Raw genomic sequence first — 22,954 nt, 5'->3', positions numbered from 1 at the left:
AGTTTCTTCATCTTTAATAGGGGTAATAATAGCAAGGATTTCCTGATATTGTAGAGAAGATTACATGAGTTCATTCATATAAAGCCTTGCTATTCAACCTGAGATTCAAGGAATAGCAGCACTTGCATCATCTGGAAGCTTCTCAGAAATAGAGAATCTCAGTCCTCATTCCTAGACTACAGAATCAGAATCTTGGATCTTCATAAGATTCCCCACATGCTTCCTCTGCACTTGTTATAGTGCTTAGCATGTCATAAGCAATACAGGCCACTACTTTAGTAAACAGTGATTTTGTTTACAAAACACAAAGCCACGTGATTTCTTCATGTTGCATGTGTGACAAAAGTCCAGAATAAAAAGGGTTTTTTTAAACCTCTGTAGTCTCTAGTCAAGTGTGTGAGCTGATAAGGACGGCACTTCAGTTTCAGTAACAGCCCCTGGCTCCCTAAGATAGCAGTATTACTTGAGTGAAAAGCCTACTTCTGATTCAATCTGCCTGGGGAATGCAGAAACATCAAAGTTTTCAGAGCCTGCACCTTTACCTCCTCTGTTTCCTACATGGTCTGTTCTGCTCTTGGGGTGTCAAACTCATTTTCGCCAGGGGCCACATCATCTTTGTGGTTGCCTTCAAAGGGCTGAATATAATTTCAACTCCTTAACAGTTACGGAGTAGTTACATTTATACAGTCCTAAAATTATTTTGGCCCTTTGTAGGCAACCACAAGGCTGATGTGGCCCCCGGTGAAAATGACTTTGACACCCCTATTCTAGGATTTCCTCTGTAGACATCTGCTGAATGGGTTTGTCACTCTCATTTTCCAAGTCTTAGAAACCAAGCAGGTTTCAAAAACTTCACCTGAAATTTGAGACCAGAGGACATTACAGGTCCAAAGGCAAATGGATACCTGTATAGACTCGAGTCATTTTTTAGGACTGTGATAGGGGTGAAATATTCTTCTAGAGATGGATAAGTTTCTCAAATGGATGGACATTGATATGACAAAATACTTTATGTAACTGAGGTAATTGGGGTCAGTATCAGTATATATTAAACAACCTTAGGTTATTCGAAATTTTTACTCAAGGATTTCAAACTTCCCTAAAGGTAAAACTCTTGTGAGGCTGTATATAAGTACTATCCCTTCAACCCTGAAGAATGTAAGAGAAGTTACTGAGACCAGGATGGCTTTAGATAAGTATTGTACTTTTACATGATCTAAGTCAGCCTAGTTTCTTAGGGTTGTTGCTCAGAAAAGAATAGAAAGCACCGATTCTAACTAACCTGTCCCCTCTGTTGGATTGGTTTGGGTCTTTTAAAATTATAACACAGCCCTGGCTGGTGTAGCTCAGTAGATTGTACACAGGCCTGTGAACCAAAGGGTTGCTGGTTCGATTCCCAGTCAGGGCACATGCCTGGGTTGCGGGCCAGGTCCCAGTTGGGGACACGTAAGAGGCAACCACACATTGATGTTTCTCTCCCACTCTTTCTCCTTCCCTTACCCTCTCTCTGAAAATAAATAAATAAAATATTTTTAAAAAATTATAACACAAAACCTTTTTCTATGGTAACAAGGCTTCTAGACCTCTCTGTCCAATGTGGAATCCACTAACTTCATATGACTGTCAAGTATTTGAAATAGGGCTAGTCTGAATTGAGATGGGCTGTATGTATAAAGTTCATACTGGATTTCAAAGACTTAGTACATAAATAAATCAGAATTGTAAATTTTATTTTTATTAAATTTATTGGGCTGACATTGGTTAATAAGACTATATAGGTTTCAAGTGTAGATTTCTGATACATGATCTGTATATTGCATTGTGTGCCCACCACTCGAAGTCAAATGATCTTCCATCACCATATATTTGGCCCCTTACAGTTTATGGCTCCCCCACCCCCTTCCCTCCAGTAACCACCATACTGTTGTCTGTGTCTGTGAGTTTCAGTTTTATATCCCACTTCTGAGTGAAATCGTACGGTTCTTAGCTTTGTCTGCCTGACTGACTTCACTTAGCGTAATATTCTCAAGATCCATCCATGTTATTGCAAAAGGTAGTATTGCATCTTTTTTTATGGCCGAGTAGTATCTTATAGTATACGAGGTCTGTCTGGGAAAAGTCCAGCCATTGTTAATGTAATGAGAACAGTGTATGACATCCATGTAAGCTGATAGCCAAGGAGAGTAGGCTAGAATGTGCATGTTTGAACAATGATGACTTCACTGTAGTAGTCAGTGGGGGGCTGTAGATGCTGTTGAGTGAGCATGTGCCCTGTGTAGCTATCACATTCAAAATGACTGAGTGAGCAGAGTAATGATTCTGCATCAAATGCTGCATTAAGCTTTAACATTCCTCTGTGGAAACTATTCATGTGATTCAAATCATACATGGCCACATGTGTGGAAGGCCACAGCTATGGGTAACTGGTGCTTGGCAGCTTCATCACAATGAGCAAACTCATTCATCATGCAGAGTCTCATGCAGAGTGTTTTGGTGAAACATCAAATCCAATCCCCCAGGTGAGTTAGTCCCCCTACAGCCCAGATTTGGTGCCCTGTGACTTCTGGCTTTTCCTAAAACTAAAACCACCTTTGAAAGGGAAGAGATTTCAGACCTTTGATGAGATTCAGGAAAATACAATGGGGCAGCTGATGGCAATGGGAAAACTGTGTGAGGTCCCAAGGTACCTGGTTTGAAGGGGACTGAAACATCGTTGTCCTATGTGCAATATTTCTTGTATCTTCAATAAATGTCTATTTCTCATATCACATGACTGGATACCTTCTGGACAGACCTCGTATATGTTACCACATCTTTATTCATCTACTGAAGAACACTTTGGTTGTTTCAATCTCTTGGCCTCTGCAAATAGTGCTGCAATGAACACGGGAGAAAATATCTTTGCAAATAAATGTTTTCAAATTTTTCAGGTAGATACCCAGAAGAGGGATTGTTGGTCATATGGTAATGCTATCCTTAATTTTTGGAGGAACCTCCATTCTGTTTTCCATAGTGGCTGTACCAGTTTACATTTCTACCAGCAATGAATGAGAGTTCCTTTTTCTATACAACTTCTGCAACACTTATTACTTGTCTTGTTGATAATGGCCATTCTAATAGGTGTGAGGTGGTATCTCATTGTAGCTTTGATTTGCATTTCCCTAATAGCTAGTGAAGTTGAGCACCTTTTAATATATCTGTTGGCCGTTTGTACATCTTCTAAGGAAAAGGTCTGTTCAGGTCCTCAGCTCTTTTTTTTTTTTTTTAAAGATTTTATTTATTTATATTTAGAGGGGAAGGGAAGGAGAGAGAGGGAGAGAAACATCAATGTATGGTTGCCTTTTGTGCATCCCCTGCTGGAATTGGCCTGCAGGGAACCCGGCTTGCAACCCAGGTATGTGCCCTGACTGGGAATTGAACCGCGATTGTTTGGCTCGCAGGCCCGCGCTCAATCCACTGAGCTACAACAGCCAGGGCCTCAGCTCATTTTTTAATTGGATGTTTTGCTTGGTGTTGAGTTGTATGAGTTCTTTATGTATTTTGGAAATGAATTGGAGCTATTGTTTGCAGATACCATCTTCCATTCATTCCATTGCCTTTTTGTTTTGTTGGCAGTTTCTTTTGCTGTGCAGAAACTTTTTAGTTTGCTGTAATCCCATTCATTTATTTTTGCTTTTACTTCCCTTGCCTTTGGTGTCAAATTCATAAAATCTTCTCTTAAGACCAAGGTCCATGAGTTTAGTATCTTATGTTTTCTTCCATGTAATTTATTGTTGCAGATCTTAAATTTTAGGTCTTTGATCCATTTTGAATTAATTTTTATACGTGGGGCCAAGGTGTAGTCTACTTTCACTCTTTTGCATGTGGCTTTCACATGGAAAATTTTTCCAATTTTCCCAGCGCCATTTTTTGAAGAGGCTTTCTTCTCTCCATTGTGTGTTTTTGGCTCCTTCATCAAAACTTCATTTGCCCATACAACTGTGGTTTTGTTTCTGGGCTCTCAATTGTGTTCCATTGGTCTGTGTGCCTTTTTCTGCCAGTGCCATGCTGTTTTGATTATGATTGCTCTGTAGTATAATTTGAAGTCAGGTAGTATGATACCTTCGGCTTTGTTCTTTTTTCTCAGGATTGCTTTGGCTATTCAAGGTCTTTTGAGCTTTTTTCTTTTTTTTTTAAAGCAAGATCTCAATGTTTTCTTTTTTAAGATTTTATTTATTTATCTTTAGAGGGGAAGGGAAGGAGAGAGGGAGAGAAATATCAATGTATGGTTGCTTCTTGTGCGTCCCCTGTTGGGAACTGGCCTGCACCCCAGGCATGTGCCCTGACTGGGAATTGAACTGCGATCCTTTGGTTTGCAGGCCAGTGCTCAGTCCACTGAGCTACACCAGCCAGGGCCTATTCAAGGTCTTTTGTCATTCCATAAACATCTGATGATTTTTTTGTTTTATTTCTTTAAAAAATGACATTGGGATTTTGATGGGGATTGCATTAAATTTGTATATTGCTTTGGGTATTATAGCCATTTTAACTATGTTATTCCAATCTATGAACACAGAATATCATTCTATTTCATTGACTTTCTATCTTTTTAGATAATGTTTTGTAGTTTTCAGTATATAGGTTCTTCACATCCTTTGTTAAGTTTATTACTAGATATTCTTTTTTGTTGTAATTACAAAGAAACTTTTTAATTTCTCTTTCTGAAAATTATTTGTTAGTATAGGAATTCAGTGGATTTTTGTATATTGCAACTTTAGTGTATTTGTTTATTGTTTCTAATAGTTTGTTGGTGGGGTCTTTAGGATATTCTATAGAACATGTATAAAATCATGTTATCTGCAAAAAGTGACACTTTTATTACTTCTTCATTCCCAATTTGAATACCTTTTATTTCTGTTTCCTGACTGATTGCTCTGGCCAGGACTTCCACTACTATGTTGAATAAGAGTAGTGAGTGTGGACATTCTTTATTTTTCCTGATTTTAGGGGAAAAGCTTTCAGTTTTTCACCATTGAATATATTGGCTGAGGGTTTGTCATATATGGACTTTATTATATTGAAATACTTTCCTTCTATACCCATTTTATTGAGTTTTTAATCATAAATTCATCTTGTATTTTATCTAGTGCTTTTTCTGCATCTATTGCTAAGGTCATACAACTTTTATCCTTTGTTTTTGTTAATATGGTGTATACACTGATTGATTTGCATATATTGAACCACCCTTGTGCCCCCAGAATGAACCCCACTTGATCGTGATGTTTTTTTTTTTAATATATCGTTGTGTTCGATTTGCTAGTATTTTGTTTAGGACTTTTGCATCTGTATTCATCAGAGACACTTGTTTGTAGTTTTCTGTTTGTGTGTTATCCTTGCCAGGTCTTGCTATGAGGGTTATGTTGACCTCATAAAATGTGTTAGGATGCATTGCCCCTTCTTCAATTTTTTGGAAGAGTTTAAGAAGGATGGGTGTCAAATCTATGAATGAGTGTTTGGTAGAATTCACTACCAAAGCCAACTGCCCCTGTACTTTTATTTTGGGGGAGGTTTTTGATAGTTGTTTCAATTTCCTCACTATTGATTGGCTTATTTAGATCTTCCAATTCTTCATTGATTCAGTTTAGGAAGGTGATGTATTTCTGGGAGCATGTCTGTTTTTTCTAACTTATTGAATTTGGTGGCATATAGTTTTTCGTGATATTCTAATATGATTCTTTGTATAATTGTGCAGTCTGTAATAATTTCTTTCATTTCCAGTTTTGTTTTTATGAGTCTTTTCTCTTTTTTCCTTAGCAAGTCTAGCCAGGGGTTTGTCAGTTTTATGTCTTTAATTTTTTAAAATTTGAGATAGAAACATTGATTTGTTGTTCCACTTATTTATGCATTCATTAGTTGCTTCTTGTATATGCCATGACCTGAGAAGGAACCTGCAACTTTGGCATATTAAGACAATGCTCTAACCAACTGAGCTACCTGGCCAGGGCTTTTGTCAATTTTATTAATCTTTTCAAAGAACCAACTCTTTGTTGTATTAATTTCGTATAGTCTTTTTGTTCTCCATTTCATTCAATTCTGCTTTAATTTTTATTATTTCCTTTCTTCTGCTGACTCTTGGTTGTTTTTGTTCTTTTTTTAGTTCATTAAACTGTGATATTAGATTGCTTACTTGAAATTCCTATTGTTTTGTGAGACAGGCCTCTAATGATATAAATGTCCCTCTTATTACTGCTTTTGCCAGAAGTTTTGATATGTCATATTGTCATTCTCACTTGTTACTATATGTCCATCAATCTCACCTTTTATTTGACCCAGTCAGTTTTTAGTAATACATTGTTTAAACTCCACATATTTGTAGGTCTCTTTATTTCCTTTTTCTGGTTGATCGCTAATTCAAAAGCATCATAGTCAGAGAATATGGCTGGTATGGTTTCAATCTTAAATTTGTTGAGGCTAGTTTTGTGTTTCAACATTCAGTCTATTGTTGAGAATGTGCTGTGTGCACTGCATAAGAATATGTAATTTGATTGGGATGAAAGGTTCTGTAAATGGCAATTTGTTCATTTGGTCTAGTGTGTCATTTCAGGCTGATATTTCTTTATTGACTTTCTGTTTGGATGATCTATCTGTAACTGTCAATGGGGTATTTACATCCTCTACTATGATTGTGGTTTTGTCAGTTTCACCCTTTACTTTCATTAGGAGTTGCTTTATGTAAATTTTGGTGTTCCCAGAATGAGAGAGAGAGAGAGAGAGAGAGAGAGAGAGAGAGAGTGTGTGTGTGTGTGTGTGTGTGTGTGTGTGTGTGTGTGGAGAGAGAGAGAGAAGTGTTATGTCTTCTTGATGTAGTGTCCTTTTTATCATTATAACATGTCTGCCTTTGTCTCTTGTTACTTTGGTATTTTTAAATCTATTTTGTCAGATATGAGTATGGCTACACCTGCTTTTTGTACTCTTTGGCTTTTCAGATCTCTGCAGGGAGGTGGGAAATGGCCTGTGTTCCCTGGGAAGGTGGGTGCCTAACCTGTGATTGGTCACCCAGGTCCCAGGGGACCATCCCTGCAGGGAAACTCAGTGGGCAATGTGACTCCAAATGTGTGAAATCCCAGTGTTGTCCCGGCAGCCAGGTGCAGCTGGCAGTATAGCTGTGATGTGTGGGGGTGGGGTGGGCTAGGGGAACCCAGCCTTCTCTTTTGCTGCTTTGCCTCCTAGCAATGGCAACCGGTGGGCCTTTGTGGTGTCCCCCATGTGCCTCCACCTGAACCTGAGATTAGTCACAGAGTGAGCCTGTCACTCAGGGAAAATGTGATTCTCAGTACCATTTCTTGTGTTTGCAGATAATGTGCTCTGCAAACCCACACAAAGGGTGAGGGGAAGCGAGCTCTGGCAGGTTAAGGGGAAGCCAGGCTCCATGGCTTTGTTTCTCTGTGGAATGCTGATTGCCAGAAAACAGAGGCCGCACCTTGGTGCTTTTGTCTCTGCCCAGGTTACTGGGCTGTGCTGCAGCTCATACTGCCCACTCCCGTAGAAACGCTCATTAAATCTCTGCTCCTCCTGGCTGAAGGGAGTGCCAGACACAGCCTGATTCCTTCTCTCTCTGGCTGAAAAATCACAGAGCTCCCAGCTGCAGGGCTGCGTCTATGGCTTATCTTAGCTTTCACCGTTCTTGCTTCCCTGGTTTGCTCCCACTTGCCCATCTTTACATGTTGCAATTTGCAGATCTCTCAGACGTTTTGGTGCATTGAGCAGGGAGTCTTTTGTTCAATTGTAGCTGTTCAAATTGTTCAAACTTCAAGGGGAGAGACCAAGGGAATCTCTTTATGCCACGGTTCCTCTGATGTCACCCATTACAATATTTTTGTATTTTTTTAATCTTTTTTTGAAAATATATTTTATTGATTATGCAATTACACTTGTCCTATTTCCCCCCTTCAGTCCCCTCCACCCTGTACACCCCCTCCCCCACCATTCCCCCCCTTTAGTTTATGTCCATGTGTCACTGGTTCTTTAGATTCTATATTTCCCATACTATTCTTGCCCTCCCCCTATCTATTTTCTACCTACCATCTATGATACTTATTTTCTGTACCTTCTCCCCCTTCTCCTCCCACTCCCCTGTTGCTAATCCTCCATGTGATTTCCATTTCTATGGTTCACTCCTGATCTAGCTGTCCTCTTAGTTTGCTTTTGTTTTAGGTGTGGTTGTTAATAACTGTGAGTTTGCTGTCCTTTCACTGCTCATCTTTTTTATCTTCTTTTTCTTAGGTAAGTCCCTTTAACATTTCATATAATAAGGGCTTGGTGATGATGAACTCCTTGAATTTGATCTTATCTGAGAAGCACTTTATCTGTCCTTCCATTCTAAATGAAAGTTTTGCTGGATAGAGCAATCTTGGTTGTAGGTCTTTGGATTTCATGACTTGGAATACCTCTTTCCAGCCCCTTTTTGCCTGTGAGGTCTCTTTTGAGAAATCTGCTGACAGTCTGATGGGCACTCCTTGTAGGTGACTGTCCCCTTATCTCTTGCTGCTTCTAGGATTCTCTCCATTTTAATCTTGGCTAATGTAATGACGATGTGCTTTGGTGTGTTTCTTCTTGGGTCCAACTTCTTTGGGACTCTCTGAGGTTCTTGGATTTCCTGGAAGTCTATTGCCTTTGCCAGATTGGGGAAGTTCTCCTTTATTATTTGTTGAAATAAGTTTTCCACTTGTGGCTGTTCCTCTTCCCCTTCTGATACCCCTATAATTCAGATGTTGGAACATTTAAAGATGTCCTGGAGGTTCCTAAGCCTCTCTTTTTTTTTTTTTTTTGAATTCTTGTTTCTTCATCCTTTTCTGTTTGGTCATTTTTTTCTTCCTTCTGGTCCGCTCCCTTGATTTGAGTCCCAGGTTCCTTCCCATTACTATTGGTTTTCTGTGCATTTCCCTTCATTTCACTTAGTAAAGCCTTCATTTGTTCCTCTAATTTGTGACTAAAATCAGCCAATTCTGTGAGCATCCTGATCACCAGGGATTTGAATTGTGCGTCTGATATGTTGTCTATCTCTTGGTCACTTAGAAGTATTGGCTCTGGGGCTTTGAGCTGTTCTTGAGCCATAATGTTTTGGTCTGTTCGTGCCTGTTTCATATGAGGGGCGGAGCCTTAGGTGTTCACCAGGGCGAGGCAACGCGTTGGGTTGTGACGCTATATGTGGAGGCGGGGTCAGAGAGGGGCAATGGCACTTGTTCTATGCTCTCTGTCGCATTTTGGTCCCCTCTGTTGTTCCCTGCAAGCAAACCTGGCTCCTCTGGTACCCGCTCCCGGGTGAGTGGGCCTGTGCACCCTCCAGAACCCTGTGGGTCTCTCCAACAAACTCTCTGTGAGCCTGGGAGCTTCTTCCGGCACCTGGATCCCAAGAGTTTTTCCAATTGGTGCTTTTAGGCTTTAATTCCCGTCGCTGGGGCCCTAACCTGCGTGGTCTGTCTCACTGCTCACTCCTTCGCCTGGTTTATCTGCGCGCGAATGTGTGACCACAGTCAGCCTGCCACCTCGCGCCCCCACTGGGTCTGCCCATTGCCACCCCACGCCTGGAATCTGCCAACCACCGCCTGTGCTCCTGGGTCAGTCAGGCTGATTTTTCCTGCCCTACCCAGCTCGGTCAGCTACTGACTCTACCCATCTTACCAGTCTGGCTGAACAGTTTGTTGTTGTCGGGCTTACATATAGTTCAATTCTCTGTGTTTTGGTTGTGTTTTTGTTGCTAAAACTTTGTTGTCTTTAAACTTGGTTGTGCGAGGAGGCACAGTGTTCCACCTACGCCTCCATCTTGGCCGGAAGTCTCAATATTTTTGTATTAATTTGAGTTGAAAATATATTTAAATTAATCTGTTTCTGTTTGCTTTTTGAAATTTGACTACCTAAAAATTTAAAGTTATATATGTGGCTGGCATTTGTGGCTCATATTTCTATTGGACAATGCCATTCTAAGCAGAGGTCAGCAAACTTTTCTGTAAAGGGTGAGATATTATAGGCTTTGTGGGCCACACAGCGTCTGTCACATATTCTTGTTTTTCTGTTGTTTTTCTGCAGTCTCTTAAAAATATAAACCATCCTTAGTTCATAGGCTGTACAGAAATAAGCTGTAGACTGAATTTGGCCCATGGGCCATTATTTGCCAGACCCTAACTTCAGCAGCCCAGCTAGTCTGAGGCCTTGACTTTAATATACTGATGAATGAACATAAAGCAGGGGTGTCACACTCATTTTCACTGGGGGCCACATCAACCTCATGGTTGCCTTCAAAGGGCCGGAATAACTTTAGGACTATATAAATGTACCTGCTCCTTAACTGTTAAGGAGTTGAAATTACATTTGGCCCTTTGAAGGCAACTGCGAGGCTGTGTGGCCCCCAGTGAAAATGTTTGACACCCCTGACATAAAGCTTTAAAATTATGAGCATTGGGGCAGTCAGTATCTTGCTTTCCTACAGAAAAGGCTATTTTTTAAATTTTCTTAAACATTATAAGTTGTTCAAAATTGAGTGATATGAAACTTTCCTTTCTCTCGTAGTCATCTGTGTATTTTAAGCACTCTTATGAAGACTGGCTAGAAAACAATGGATTGAGCATCTCCCCTTTCCACATAAGATGGCAAACTGCTGTTTTCAATCGTGCCTTTTACAGTTGGGGACGGCGGAAAGCAAGGATGCTTTATCAATGGTATGCTTCATTTTCTCTTTTTGGTTTGAATTAGTCATTGTAATCATGAGAAATTCTTGTGAACTGAACCGTTTCCATCATTTTCCAATGTACTGAGTTTTTCAATGTTGACGGTATAGAAGCTTTCTGGATTTATGTCAGCTTATGGGATTGTGTCATTGTGCTTTTGCATACATTGAAAATGAAGGTTCTGTATCTTGATAGAGATGGGTGATAGACACATGGGTGCACATTTGTAGAAATTCAGTGAGCTGTACACTTCAGACATGTGCACTTTATTCTGTGTGTTATATACTAGTAGGAAACCAAAACAAATAGGGAACATTTTCATTAAGAAAATAGCCCTGGAGAATTCTCTCGCCCATCATCACACATAGGAACAAGGGTCTGGGAGTCTATGGATGCCCCCAAATCTGCAGGATTTTGCCTATAATTCTTTTGGATACTCCTCCAGGGGAAGGAGTGTTTAAGTATTTAACAACTAGTAAGGCACATGTGCAAACCAAGTGGGAAAATGGCCGGCCAGGTTGCAGTGCCAGGGTTCTGGAGGTTGTATAGTTGAGAGAATTTCTAATGTGGGAATAGGGAGCTCCTTTTGGTCAAAAATTTAGCTCCAAATGAAGTAGAGCTAAATGTAAGGACTCAGATCATCAAAAAGCAGTAAATACACCTGCAAATCAAAGCAAAGAAAATAATAAAGAGCAGAAATCAGTGAAATAGAAAAAGTAAATAGTAGTGAAAATCAGCAAAGCCAAAAGTTGGTTCTTTGACAGTATTAATAAATTGATAAACCCCTACTTTGATGGATTGAGGAAAAAAATACACATAACTAAAGATCAGAATTGAAAAAGGTAACATTAATACAGATTGTACATGCATTTTTTAAAAATGGAACTATCTGAACAGTTCTGTGCCTATAAATTCAATAATTTAGATGAAATGGACAAGTTCCTTGGAAAACACAGCTCATCAAAAAGTTAGAAAATGTAATAGATAGAAGGGTAACTTCTAATTATTAAAACAGTAAAAGAAAAAATTCATTAAATTTTACCATGTTAGCCATGACTGGCGTGGCTCAGTGGGTTGGGCATCATTTCACAAAGCAAAAGGTCACTGATTCAATTCCTGGTCAGGGTACATGCCTGCATTGTGGGCCAGGTACCAGACTGGGGGCATGTGAGAGGCAACCCGTTGATGTTTCTCTCCCTCTCTTGTCTCCCTCCCTTCTTCTCTCTAAAAATAAATAAATCTTTTAAAAAATTACCATGTTAGTGTTTAAACTCATCATAAAATACAGCTAAAATAAGATACAAATAGAATTGGTAGATGAAAAAGAGTGGATGTCTATAATGTCAAAAGGGCATTACTTACTATTGTAAGTATGAGAACAAGATCAAAACAATGCTACATAAATGAGAAAAAAGCCGAGGAAGCAAACTTTTTATTGGGAAGCATATTCAGCCTCCAGTTATGAGAGAGTTTTAAGTTATTGGAATGGCTTAAAGAGACTAGTGCCCTGTGCTTCAGTCACAGATCCAAAGTTCAGGTAGGAGAAAAAACACAGGGTAATTGAAATTTTTATACATTTTAAAGCTATGAAATGTGGCTGGTTGGTGAATTTTTTTAGTCCATGAATTGTGAGGAATTGTACATTTGTGCAATTTTTTTCTCTTAACAGGTTCAATTTTGGAATGGTGTTTGGCGTAATTGCCATGTTTAGCTCTTTTTTTCTCCTGGGGAAAACGCTGATGCAGACTTTAGCACAAATGATGGCTGACTCTTCTGCTTCTTATTCTTCCTCCTCGTCTTCTTCCTCCTCCTCTTCATCTTCTTCTTCCTCTTCTTCCTCTTCCTCCTCCTCCTCCTCTTCACTTCACAACGAACAGGTGCTACAAGTTGTGGTAAGTGCCTTCTTTTTGCTTTTAAGTAACTATTGAACCATAGATATAAGGTATTTCTTTTGGATAGCATAACTTCTGTCTATAATATAAATATGAAAATATATGAAAAGTCACATGATTTCTCAAATTACCTGCTTAAACAAAAATATTAGTTAATAATATAGCAACGAATTGTTGCAATATGTAGTAGTAGCAGTAGCAATAATAGTGGTAATAGAAGAAATGGATCATAATTAAGACTGTTGATAATTATATGGATTTTGATTTAATATGCGTTGTCTTGAGAGGTTAAATGGTTGTTACTATAAAAGAATAAGCATTATTTAAGATCTCTATATAAATAAATTTTTTTTTATCCTATGCAAAGTGTTCCCTTCCCCTTTCCTCTTCATGGCCTTCCTCCTCTAACCAATAATATTCTTTTAATTGAAGGTGTAAAACCTTTTTGAATGGTCCTTGTGATTTTTTAATGTGAAGGGTAACATAGTGAGTTGTACTCTTTTGACTGTGAGCTATTTATAATACTTCTCACTTTAAGACACATGTGTAGACCCATGCCTTATCGAATCATGTCTCCAGGGCTTGGAAGGGGCCTTTACTGTTGGCTGTTATTTCTTATTTTTTACAATTTATCATTTTAATTTCTATGAATCACGGATGTTATGTTTTTAATCATATTCTTATTAATGGAATAGATTATTTAAGAGTTAATGACAAGCCTGGCCAGTGTGGCTAGGTTGGTTAGAGTGTCATCCTGTAAACCAAAAGGTCACAGATTCGATTTCTGGTAGGGGCACACGCCTAGGTTCTGCAACTATTATAATAATAATTCTAATAATATAAAACCTAGTTAATATACAGTGCTCTGTGAGGTTCAGTCCCCAGTCCAGGCTACATGCAAGAGGCAACTGATCGATGTTTCTCTCCCTCTGTCTCCCCCTCCCGTCCCCTCTTTCTAAAATCAATAAGCATGCCCTTGGGTGAGGATTAAAAACTAAAAAAAAGTTAGTGACAGATTTTTCTTCTAGCTCCTCTCTTTGTGGCTTTTACTATATGATGGGTCCCTAAGGAAAAATTTAGAAGTCATTTGTGGAGAACGATAAAGAATCTCTTCTATGGTAATAGCTGTTTCTTAGAGGTTAAAAGGATTCTCCAGGTGAGGCCTCAGAAGAGTTGATTTGTTTCTTCAGCAAACATTTAATGAATGTATTTTGTGTATTGGCTCTGTGTTAAGGCTTTATACAATGAAATCCAATTCTAGCAATCATGGCTCTTTTAGTCAAGAGGGAGAGCTGCTGTGGTAGTACTACAGGTGGACAGAGCATCAGGTGCTGTGGGAACAGGGAGAGAGAAGATGTGCTGAGATGAGCCTGGCACTGGGGAGAAAGTAGAGGGACGCTTCAAGGCGAGGAGCAGAGAGTCTGCATAGCCTGGGTAAGGAAAATGGCAACTGAGCATCCCCCTCACAGAGCGGACCAGGTAAAATGGAAAGGCAGGGAAATAGTAATAATAATTATAATAATATAAAACCTAGTTAATATACAGTGCTCTGTGAGGTTTTTGTGCCTGTTTTATTTTATTCTTACAACAGTCTGAAGGTAAGATTGACAAATGGGAACACCAAGGCACAGAAATGTTAAATCATTTGCCTGTAGTAAATGGGGTGAGGGAGGAGGTTCATCACTTATCCACCACTGACTTCAGAGCCATCTGGTCTAGTCCCTTAAAAAAGACCAATCATTCTTCAACTATAAAGTGGTATAACTTTGGTCCGTGTCTAGGAGGTATATGGTACAGGAGATAAGATGGTAGATATAGGTAGGGTCTGGGTTATGAAGGGCCATTCTAAGGACTTCTGGTTTTACCTGCCAATAACAGGTCTGTGGGTACAAAATGAACCAGAGTAGGGTTACATGTAAGATTGGGAGACCATTTAAAAGGGTGGTTGTAATAATTTATTTTAGAAGTGATAAAAGATCTAAACTAAATTAGTGGTAAGAAGAATAAAGGGGGTAAATTCAAGGGATCTTTTGGATTAGAGTTCTCAGGCCCTGAAAAATAATTGAATGTGAGGCTGGAGGAAGAAGGAAAAGTATAGGATAACTCTCAGGCTATTTAATTAGTTATTGTTTGATAAAAAAAAGGATAGTAGAGACAGGAGCAGATTTGGAGGAAATATGATTCATGTCCTATATGCCTGCTAGGATTAGAATGGCAAAATGTTGTGCTACAAAGAAAGTATTTATTCTTTTTGCTTCTCACTTTATTTATAGAGCTCACAAAAATACTGACTCTCTTAGGAGAGGGAGTCATGTTTTAGAACCATCAAGTAGTCAGCTGCCCTCTAGTCCACGGTGTATATTTATGTATATGTTTAAAAACATCATTATTACCCTGGCCAGTGTGGCACAGTTGCTTGGAACATTGTCCTATAGACAGAAAGGTCATGAGTTTGATTCCCAGTCAGTGCACATACCCAGGTTACAAGTATAATACCTGTTCAGGGTGTGTACGAGAAGGCAGCCAATCAATGTTTTTTTCTCTCTGCTGCTTTTCTGTCCATCTGTCCGTCCGTCCCTCTCTCCCTCCCTCCCTCCCTCCATCTCTCAAAGCAATGAAAAAATGTTTTCAGGTGAGGATAAAAAAAAAGGAATGTGTTATATGAAATGTTAAAGGGGCTTACCTAAGAAATAGAAGATAAAAAAAGATGAACAGTAAAAGGATAGCAAACTCACAGTTATTAAGAACCACACCTAAAACAAAAGCAAACTAAGAGGACAGCTAGATCAGGAGCAAAACCATAGAAAGGAAGATCACATGGAGGGTTAGCAACAGGGGAGTGGGAGGAGGAGAAGGGGGGAGAAGGTACAGAAAATAAGTAGCATAGATGGTAGGTAGAAAATAGACAGGGGGAGGGCAAGAATAGTAGGGGAAATATAGAATCTAAAGAACTTGAGACATGTGTTCATAAACTAAAGGGGGGAATGGTGGGGGAGGGGGTGTGCAGGGTGGAGGCGAATAAGGGGGGAAATAGAATAACTGTAATGGCATAATCAATAAAATATATTTTTTTAAAAAAGAATGTTATCTCCTGACCTTGGTATGAGCTCCGGTAGCTTGGAGAATGTACTTTTTATGTACTCTATAATTCCCTACAGTCTGATTCAGTATTAATTCCCCAAAACTTGGCACTCTGTTGTTAAGAGATTAGTATTTTGGTACATCTAATACCCTGTGTGATTATGTCCAAGACAGATGGGCACTCGCATACTGCTGCCAGCAAATGAGGCCATCTGTTGGTATAGTCACATGTTCAAGTCCTTACCTTGTCTCATTATTACATCTATAAAATACTAAAGAGAAACAGTATCCCTTTGCAGCAATTTTCAACCCTTTTCGTCACATAGCATACAAACTAATTACTAAAATTCTGCAGCACACCAAAAAATATATTTTTTGCCCATCTGACCAAAAAAAGTATACTTTTAATTGATTTACAAAGAAAATCATAATAGTAATTACCTACACTTTTTGCTCCAAAGTTGACTTTTAGAAATTCAGGTGCTGCCCTGGTTGGGGTGGCTCAGTGGATTGAGTGCTGGAACGTGAACCAGAGGGTCGCCAGTTCAATTCCCACTCAGGGCACATGCTGGGCTGCAGGCCAGGTCCCTGGTAGGGGGCGCGTGAGACAACCAAACATTGATGTTTCTCCCTTACTTTCTCCCTCCCTTCCCCTCTCTAAAAATAAATAAATAAAATCTTTTTTAAAAAATCAGGTGCCTGTACTTATATATAAGGATTTCTGGTACCAAGAATTAACCAATCAGATGCAACTTTATTATGCAATATGACTGATAAAATGCAACTCTGTGTTGTGACCTATATATTTATGGTTCAAGACAGGACATTCATACCAGATGGCTATTGTGATGGCTATTGTCATTTTTCCTTTGACAGTCTGAGGGGAAAGATGTCAGTGCCCTTGACTAAATATCAGGTATTGCATGTTTTAAAATTTCTTGTGGCACACCAGTTGAAAATCACTGTCCTGTTGTAATGAACCTGTTGCTTTATTGACATAAAAGTAAAGTAACTAGGATACTTTGTGATACAGAATGAATGTATGGGAATTAATCTTGAGAACATAAATTCAGAGAAGGGTCAGAGAAAAGGAAACTCCTAATCTGAACAGAAAGATGCCTTACCACTTGATAATGGAATATGGTGAAAAAAATATACTGATGTTCTTGAAGAGTTTCTTAGAGAGTGCCAGCCAAGATGGAGGCGTAGGTAGAAACACTTAGCTTCCTTGCACAACCAAAAAGGATAACAATTGATCTAAAAACAGTGAACAACCAGAAGTGCCAGAAAATCAAACTGCGTGGAATTCCGACAACCAAAGAATTAAAGAAATATTCACCCTGACCAGTGCACCAAGACAAAGAAATATGGCACAAATGAAAGAACAGATCAAAACTCCAGAAAAAGAGCTAAGCATCGAGGAGATGGCCAACCTGTCTGATGCAGAGTTCAAAACACTGGTAATCAGGATGCGCACAGAACTGATTGAGCTTGGTGCAAAATGAAGGAACAAATGAAGGCTACCTAAAGTGAAACAAAGCAAAATATACAGGGAAGCAACAGTGAAGGGGCAGAAACCGGGACTCAAATCAACAATTTGGAACAAAAGGGAAAAATAAACATCCAACCAGAACAGAATGAAGAAACAAGAATTCAAAAAATGAGAGGCTTAGGAAACCCGGGGACAACTTTAAACACTCTTTAACATTCAGAATTGTAGGGATGCCAGAAGGAGAAGAACAAGAGCAAGAAGTTGAACACTTATTTGAACAACTAATGAAGGAAAACTTCCCCAGTCTGGTGAAGGAAATAGATTTCTAGGAAGTCCAGGAAACCCAGAGAGTCTCAAAGAGGAACACACCAAGGCACATCATCATTAAGTTACCCAGCCTTAAAGAGAGAATCTTAAAAACAGCAAGAGGAAAGGAGGGAGTTACCTACAAAGGAGTGCCCATAAGGCTAACAGCTGATTTCTCAAACCTTGCAGGCAAGAAAGGGCTGGAAAGTATTTGAAGTCATGAAAGGCAAGGACCTACATCCAATATGACTCTATCCAGCAAAGCTATCATTTAGAATGGAGGGGCAGATAAAGTGCTTCCCAGATAAGGTCAAGTTCAAGGAGTTCATCATCACCAAGCCCTTATTATATGAAATGTTAAAGGGACTTATCTAAGAAAAAGATGATCAAAAATATGAACGGTAAAATGACAACAAACTCACAATTATCAACAGCTGAACCTAAAAAAAAATGAAAACAAAAACTAAGCAAACAACTTGAACAGGAACAGAACCAGAGAAATAAACATCACATGGGGAGTTTTCAGTGGGGAGGGAAGAGGAAGAATGGGGAAAGTACAGGGAATAAGAAGCAAAATAGATGGAGAGCGGTTAAGAATGGTATAGGAAACAGGACTCAAAGAACTTACACGTACAACCCATGGACATGAACTAAGTGGGAGAATGCTGGAGGGTTGAGGGTTACAGGGTGGAGCGGGGATAACGGAGGGGGAAATTGGGAGGACTGATAGCATAATCAGTAAGATATACTTAAAGAGTTGCTTAGTTGAGTGTGGGTAGAAAGAATTTCACATAATGAGCATCACAAAAGTGTCTCAAATATAGTAAAGAAATGGTATTAATCAAGCTCTTTTCCCTAACATTATTGTTATAAAGAATTAGAAACAATCACAATAGGCAATTTATAAGTGCCTAAATTATGGGACTGTCATTCAGTGAAATATGTCTAAATTAAAAATGATGATTACGAAAACTAGGGAAAGGACACTTGGAATTACTAATGAATTTAGAAAGCTGCCCGAGCACCATGGTTTGAATCGCCTCTCCAATTACTAAAGAGGGCTTAAAAGTGAAAATTCCTCTATTGTGTATAAGAATAAATTCCAGTTGAATTAAAGTTAAAACATGGAATCATAATAGACTTCGAAAGGAAAAAGAAAAGGTTTCTGTTTATATGAACACAGAATGAGGAAGACATAAGCCCTAGCTGGTGTATTTCAATGAATTGAGCACCATCCTGCCAACCAAAGGGTCGCTGGTTCGATTCTTAGTCAGGGCACATGCAGAGTTGCAGGCCAGGGCCCCGTAGGGGGACATGCCAGGGGCAACCACAGATTGATGTTTCTTCCTCTCTTTCTCCCTGCCTTCCCCTCTGTTTAAAAATAAAATTCTTTTTTAAAAGATTTTACTTATTTATCTTTAAAGGGGAAGGGAAGGAGGGAGAGAGAAAGAAATATTAATGTATGGTTCCCTCTCATGGGTCCCTTGGCTGGGAACTGGCCTGCAACCCAGACATGTGCCCTGACTGGGAATCGAACCGCAAACCTTTGGTTCTCAGGCCTGCACTCAATCCACTGAGCTACACCAGCCAGGGCTAAAATCTGTTGGTTTTTTTTGTTAAAGGAAGGCATAAGTATCAAATGGCAGAAACCATGAATAGTGATATATTTGACTACATAAAATTTTAAGTATCAAAAAAACTAACAAAAATTAAAGGCAACAAATTTGGAAATTCATCTGTGACATGTATTACAGAGGACTGATCATTGATATTTGAAATGATCTTACAGATCAATAAGGAAAATATGGACACTCTAGAAAAAATTGGACAAGTCATGAGTAGGCTACTCTCAAAGGACCTATCAGTGGTCAAAAGTATGGAGAAAGTTCAGCTTTAATAGTGATCAAAGAAATATAAAACAACGGGTTTTTTTTTTTATTTCTCTCAATTTGCAGATTTGAATAAAACAAGCTTTCCTGAGGTTATGGAAGTGTGTGCTGTGAGAGAGCAGTTTGATGTGTGTTAAAGTCCTTTAAATTTTGTATAATAATAGCATTTGTTATTCTCTCTGTAAGGCGTAATATTAAACATTGGACAAAGATTATCATATGATTACACAATAATTAATCCTAAAAATTACCCTTTTATATGACTGGGGTTGTTTCCATTTTAATGATGAGGAAATTGAAGTATTGGGGGAGTAATTGAACTTCCTCCAGGTCACTTAACTCTGGTTAGTTATGGAACCAGACTGTCAAACTCAAGTGATACTTCTCTGGAGCCTGAACTAACCATGCTTGTCTAAAAATTTATCCCCCTAAAATATTTTGAGTATATGAGTCCAAATATGTTTATTGCAGTAGTTATAAGAGCAGAAACTTAAAATAATTAAATGCCCATCAGTCGATTCCATAGAGTACAATACAGCCATTAAAAACACATTAAATCAGAAAACATTCATGGGGAAATGTTTGTGAAAGTACTAAGTGAAAGGGTCAGATTTCAAAACCATATTCATAATAAAAGCATAATTTTTTAAATGTCTACATGAAAAGACTAGAAGGACATGCGTTAAAACATTGAGAATGCTTTTTGCTTGTTTGTTTTATAACAGAAAAAGGGATTTTCTCCAGAAGGATACCTTTAGGGTCCCAACTTTTAGATTGTGAGAAGTAGATGCTGAGTATTTAAATAGCACTGATGCCTGGGGTGCCCCACTTAGCCTAATTTACAGACTCTTTCCTTAACAGATGACATAACTTGAAGGGATTCTTAGGTATCTAAAAACGATTTACCACACAATCCTTAAATAGCAAAGTTCCCTTATGTATGCAGTGATGTATACATACACACAACATCTTTGGAACACATGATTACAAAACAACTCTTCATTCTTCACGGGTTCTTAATATGAATGTATGTACCTTCTGCATTAAATTTCAATTTTAATACAATATTTATGTATCACTTTGCTACTACCAGTGTACTAGACAAACTGATGAAATCAAAGAAATAGAGGACATGGTGTTCCCACACTAACAAGGTGCTTTGTTACACTACTTTTAATTAACTGTTATATAACTTGAGAATACTAAAGGGAAATTCATTGATGGGGTTTAGGAGATTCTATATTACTCATATAAGTACTTGGAACCTTGCAGTAACAATAGGGAGGAAGGACTAGGAATTGTAACAAGAATTCCCAAATCAGGCTTCCAGCTGACTCCTTCAGTATCACTTCACATTCCCTGGTCCTTGGTGCTTGGCTAGGCCCTCTAATTCTTTCCCGTGGTGAAGATTTCAGGAAGCTAAAATTTCAACTTTTTGACCTGGTGTTTCCTGTTCTCTTTAGATTGGTGTTGTGTTTAGTTCAAAAGCTGCCAAAAAAACCTGATGAGTGTTTTTACTTTTATTATGATAGAAATGAAAAAAGTGAACCATCGATATTCACATTACTTTTAGTTTACAGAACTTTCAACTTGGAAGTTTAAGCTTTAATACAGGGTGAACATCATGGTCTCCTGGTGCCCAAGTGTGTATTTATCATTGTGTCTATGAACAGGTTCCTGGTATAAATTTACCCGTCAACCAACTGACATATTTCTTCGCTGCAGTCCTCATTAGTGGTGTTGTACATGAAATTGGACATGGGATAGCAGCTATTAGGTAATGATATTTACCTTTTTTTTTTTTGTCTACTACATGCAAAGAAGCTTTCATTTAGGAGATTTTATTACTAAAATCTTCTACATTTGTTATTTTTCTTTCTGTGGATATTACCCAGTATTTACCCTTGGTTATTATTTTAGGCACCTTCTCTTTTGCTGCGGAGATTTACATATTGATAAATACATTCAATGAACGATGTACATACTGTTTTTATAATGTGGATCTTTCTATCTTTTGCCCACTGCCAGCATGGTTATATTCTCATGTTGCTTCAAGATTTTCATCCAATCCTGAAGCATAATCTTTCTATTCATCATTGGGCCAGAATGATAATCTCTGTATTGCTACTTAGTACTTTCTTTGGCTTATCAGCTGAAATACTTTCCTGCTTCTACTTACTGCCTCTGCTAGCTAGAGTAAGAATACTGAAAGCTCTGGGTTTGTTAATAAATATAGCCTATTTAGACACCTAAGTGGAAGAAGGTAAGGGAGGGCGAGACCTGGGACTCTCTTCAAGTATCATGCCCTCTTGTTGTAACTACCTGAATATATCATAATTATACCTGACCATTTTAAAGGCTCCTAAACCTGTAATAATATGATGGGGGAGAAGATGAGTCACAACTCCCCTTCACTCCCACTGATAATTACTGCCATAAGGAACACATACTGATGGGAATGTTCTGTCTTTTCAGTATGTGGACCAGGTAAAAGGTTTTAGATGACAAGATTTATTTAATCACTTATTACTTTCCAGTTACTTATGAACAAGAGTCTATATAGACTAGCAATAAACCTTCATCTTGACTGGTGTACAGTGTAGTGGTTTAAGTAAGTGGCTACTTTTTAAAAAAAATCTTTTTCACCTGGCTGGTGTAGCTCAGTGGATTGAGCACGGGCCTGCGAACCAGACAATCGCGGTTCGATTCCCAGTCAGGGCACATGCCTGCGTTGCAGACCAGTTCCCTGCAGGCCAATTCCCAGCAGGGGACGCATGAAAGGCAACCATACATTGATGTTTCTCTCCCTCTCTCCTTCCCTTCCCCTCTAAAGATAAATAAAATCTTTAAAAAAAATCTCTTTCACCTTTGCTTCTGCATTTTTAGCATTGCAGCCCTTAAAGTTTTACATATAAAAGCATTATTATTAACAGTTTAATGATTTCATAGTATGCAGTGGATAATTTGTTAATAAAATTACAACTACCAAGAAAAAGTGAATTTTACAAGTCATATACTTAGTACTAAGTGATAGCACAATATATTAAGATGCTAATTTATTTTAGAGTAACTATTCAGTTTTACGAGGCTATTAAGTATAATTCCATTTTTAGAGACTGAATAGTTCTAAGGATAGTCTGAGCATTATGCATTTTTTATTATACTTAGTTTAACATTAATTCAACAGGAACATATTTAGATAAACCTCCACCTTTATTTATAATAGCTAGGAAGGACAAATATAAATATTTAGATAATTTACTTGAATTATATTTCTACTGTGTCCTTGGAAAATAATATACAGTAAACCATAAATATGCTTTTCATTTAGTTTCTCATAGAATAGTAAACTTTTCTTTATGTGTGTGACTAATTTCAAGTTATTTGTTCATCATACTAGTTTCTAAAAATTTTGAAGTTGTACGTCTATTTCAGAATGCCCTGTTTTACAAAATGCAATTTCACAGATGACCAGATCTGTATAGTAAAATTATGACAGAGATACATAGATACGTAAACTTTTTGCCTGTCCAGAGAGACTTGCTTTTTAAGCAAGAATTTGAAATGCAGTGGGATGTTTTAAGATTACAT

The 22,954-nt window shown here is 38.4% G+C and overlaps 1 protein-coding gene across 1 annotated transcript in view; it reads left to right on the top strand.

Moving 5' to 3' along the window:
- MBTPS2 (membrane bound transcription factor peptidase, site 2) overlaps positions 1–22,954 on the top strand; it is a 51,959-nt gene that overhangs the window by 1,333 nt on the left and 27,672 nt on the right. Inside the window, exons 2-4 of the mRNA XM_037129379.2 lie at positions 10,546–10,694; positions 12,373–12,595; positions 21,037–21,140. Coding sequence (XP_036985274.1) covers positions 10,546–10,694; positions 12,373–12,595; positions 21,037–21,140 — 476 coding nt within the window. The remainder of the gene's footprint in view (positions 1–10,545; positions 10,695–12,372; positions 12,596–21,036; positions 21,141–22,954) is intronic.

Source organism: Artibeus jamaicensis, unplaced genomic scaffold (assembly GCF_021234435.1).
Source record: "Artibeus jamaicensis isolate MK-2021 breed Jamaican fruit bat unplaced genomic scaffold, CSHL_Jam_final scaffold_1283, whole genome shotgun sequence".
In the NCBI taxonomy this organism is placed as follows: domain Eukaryota; kingdom Metazoa; phylum Chordata; class Mammalia; order Chiroptera; family Phyllostomidae; genus Artibeus; species Artibeus jamaicensis.
Note: the sequence above shows the minus strand (reverse complement) of the source record. Positions and strands in the feature narration are given on the sequence as shown.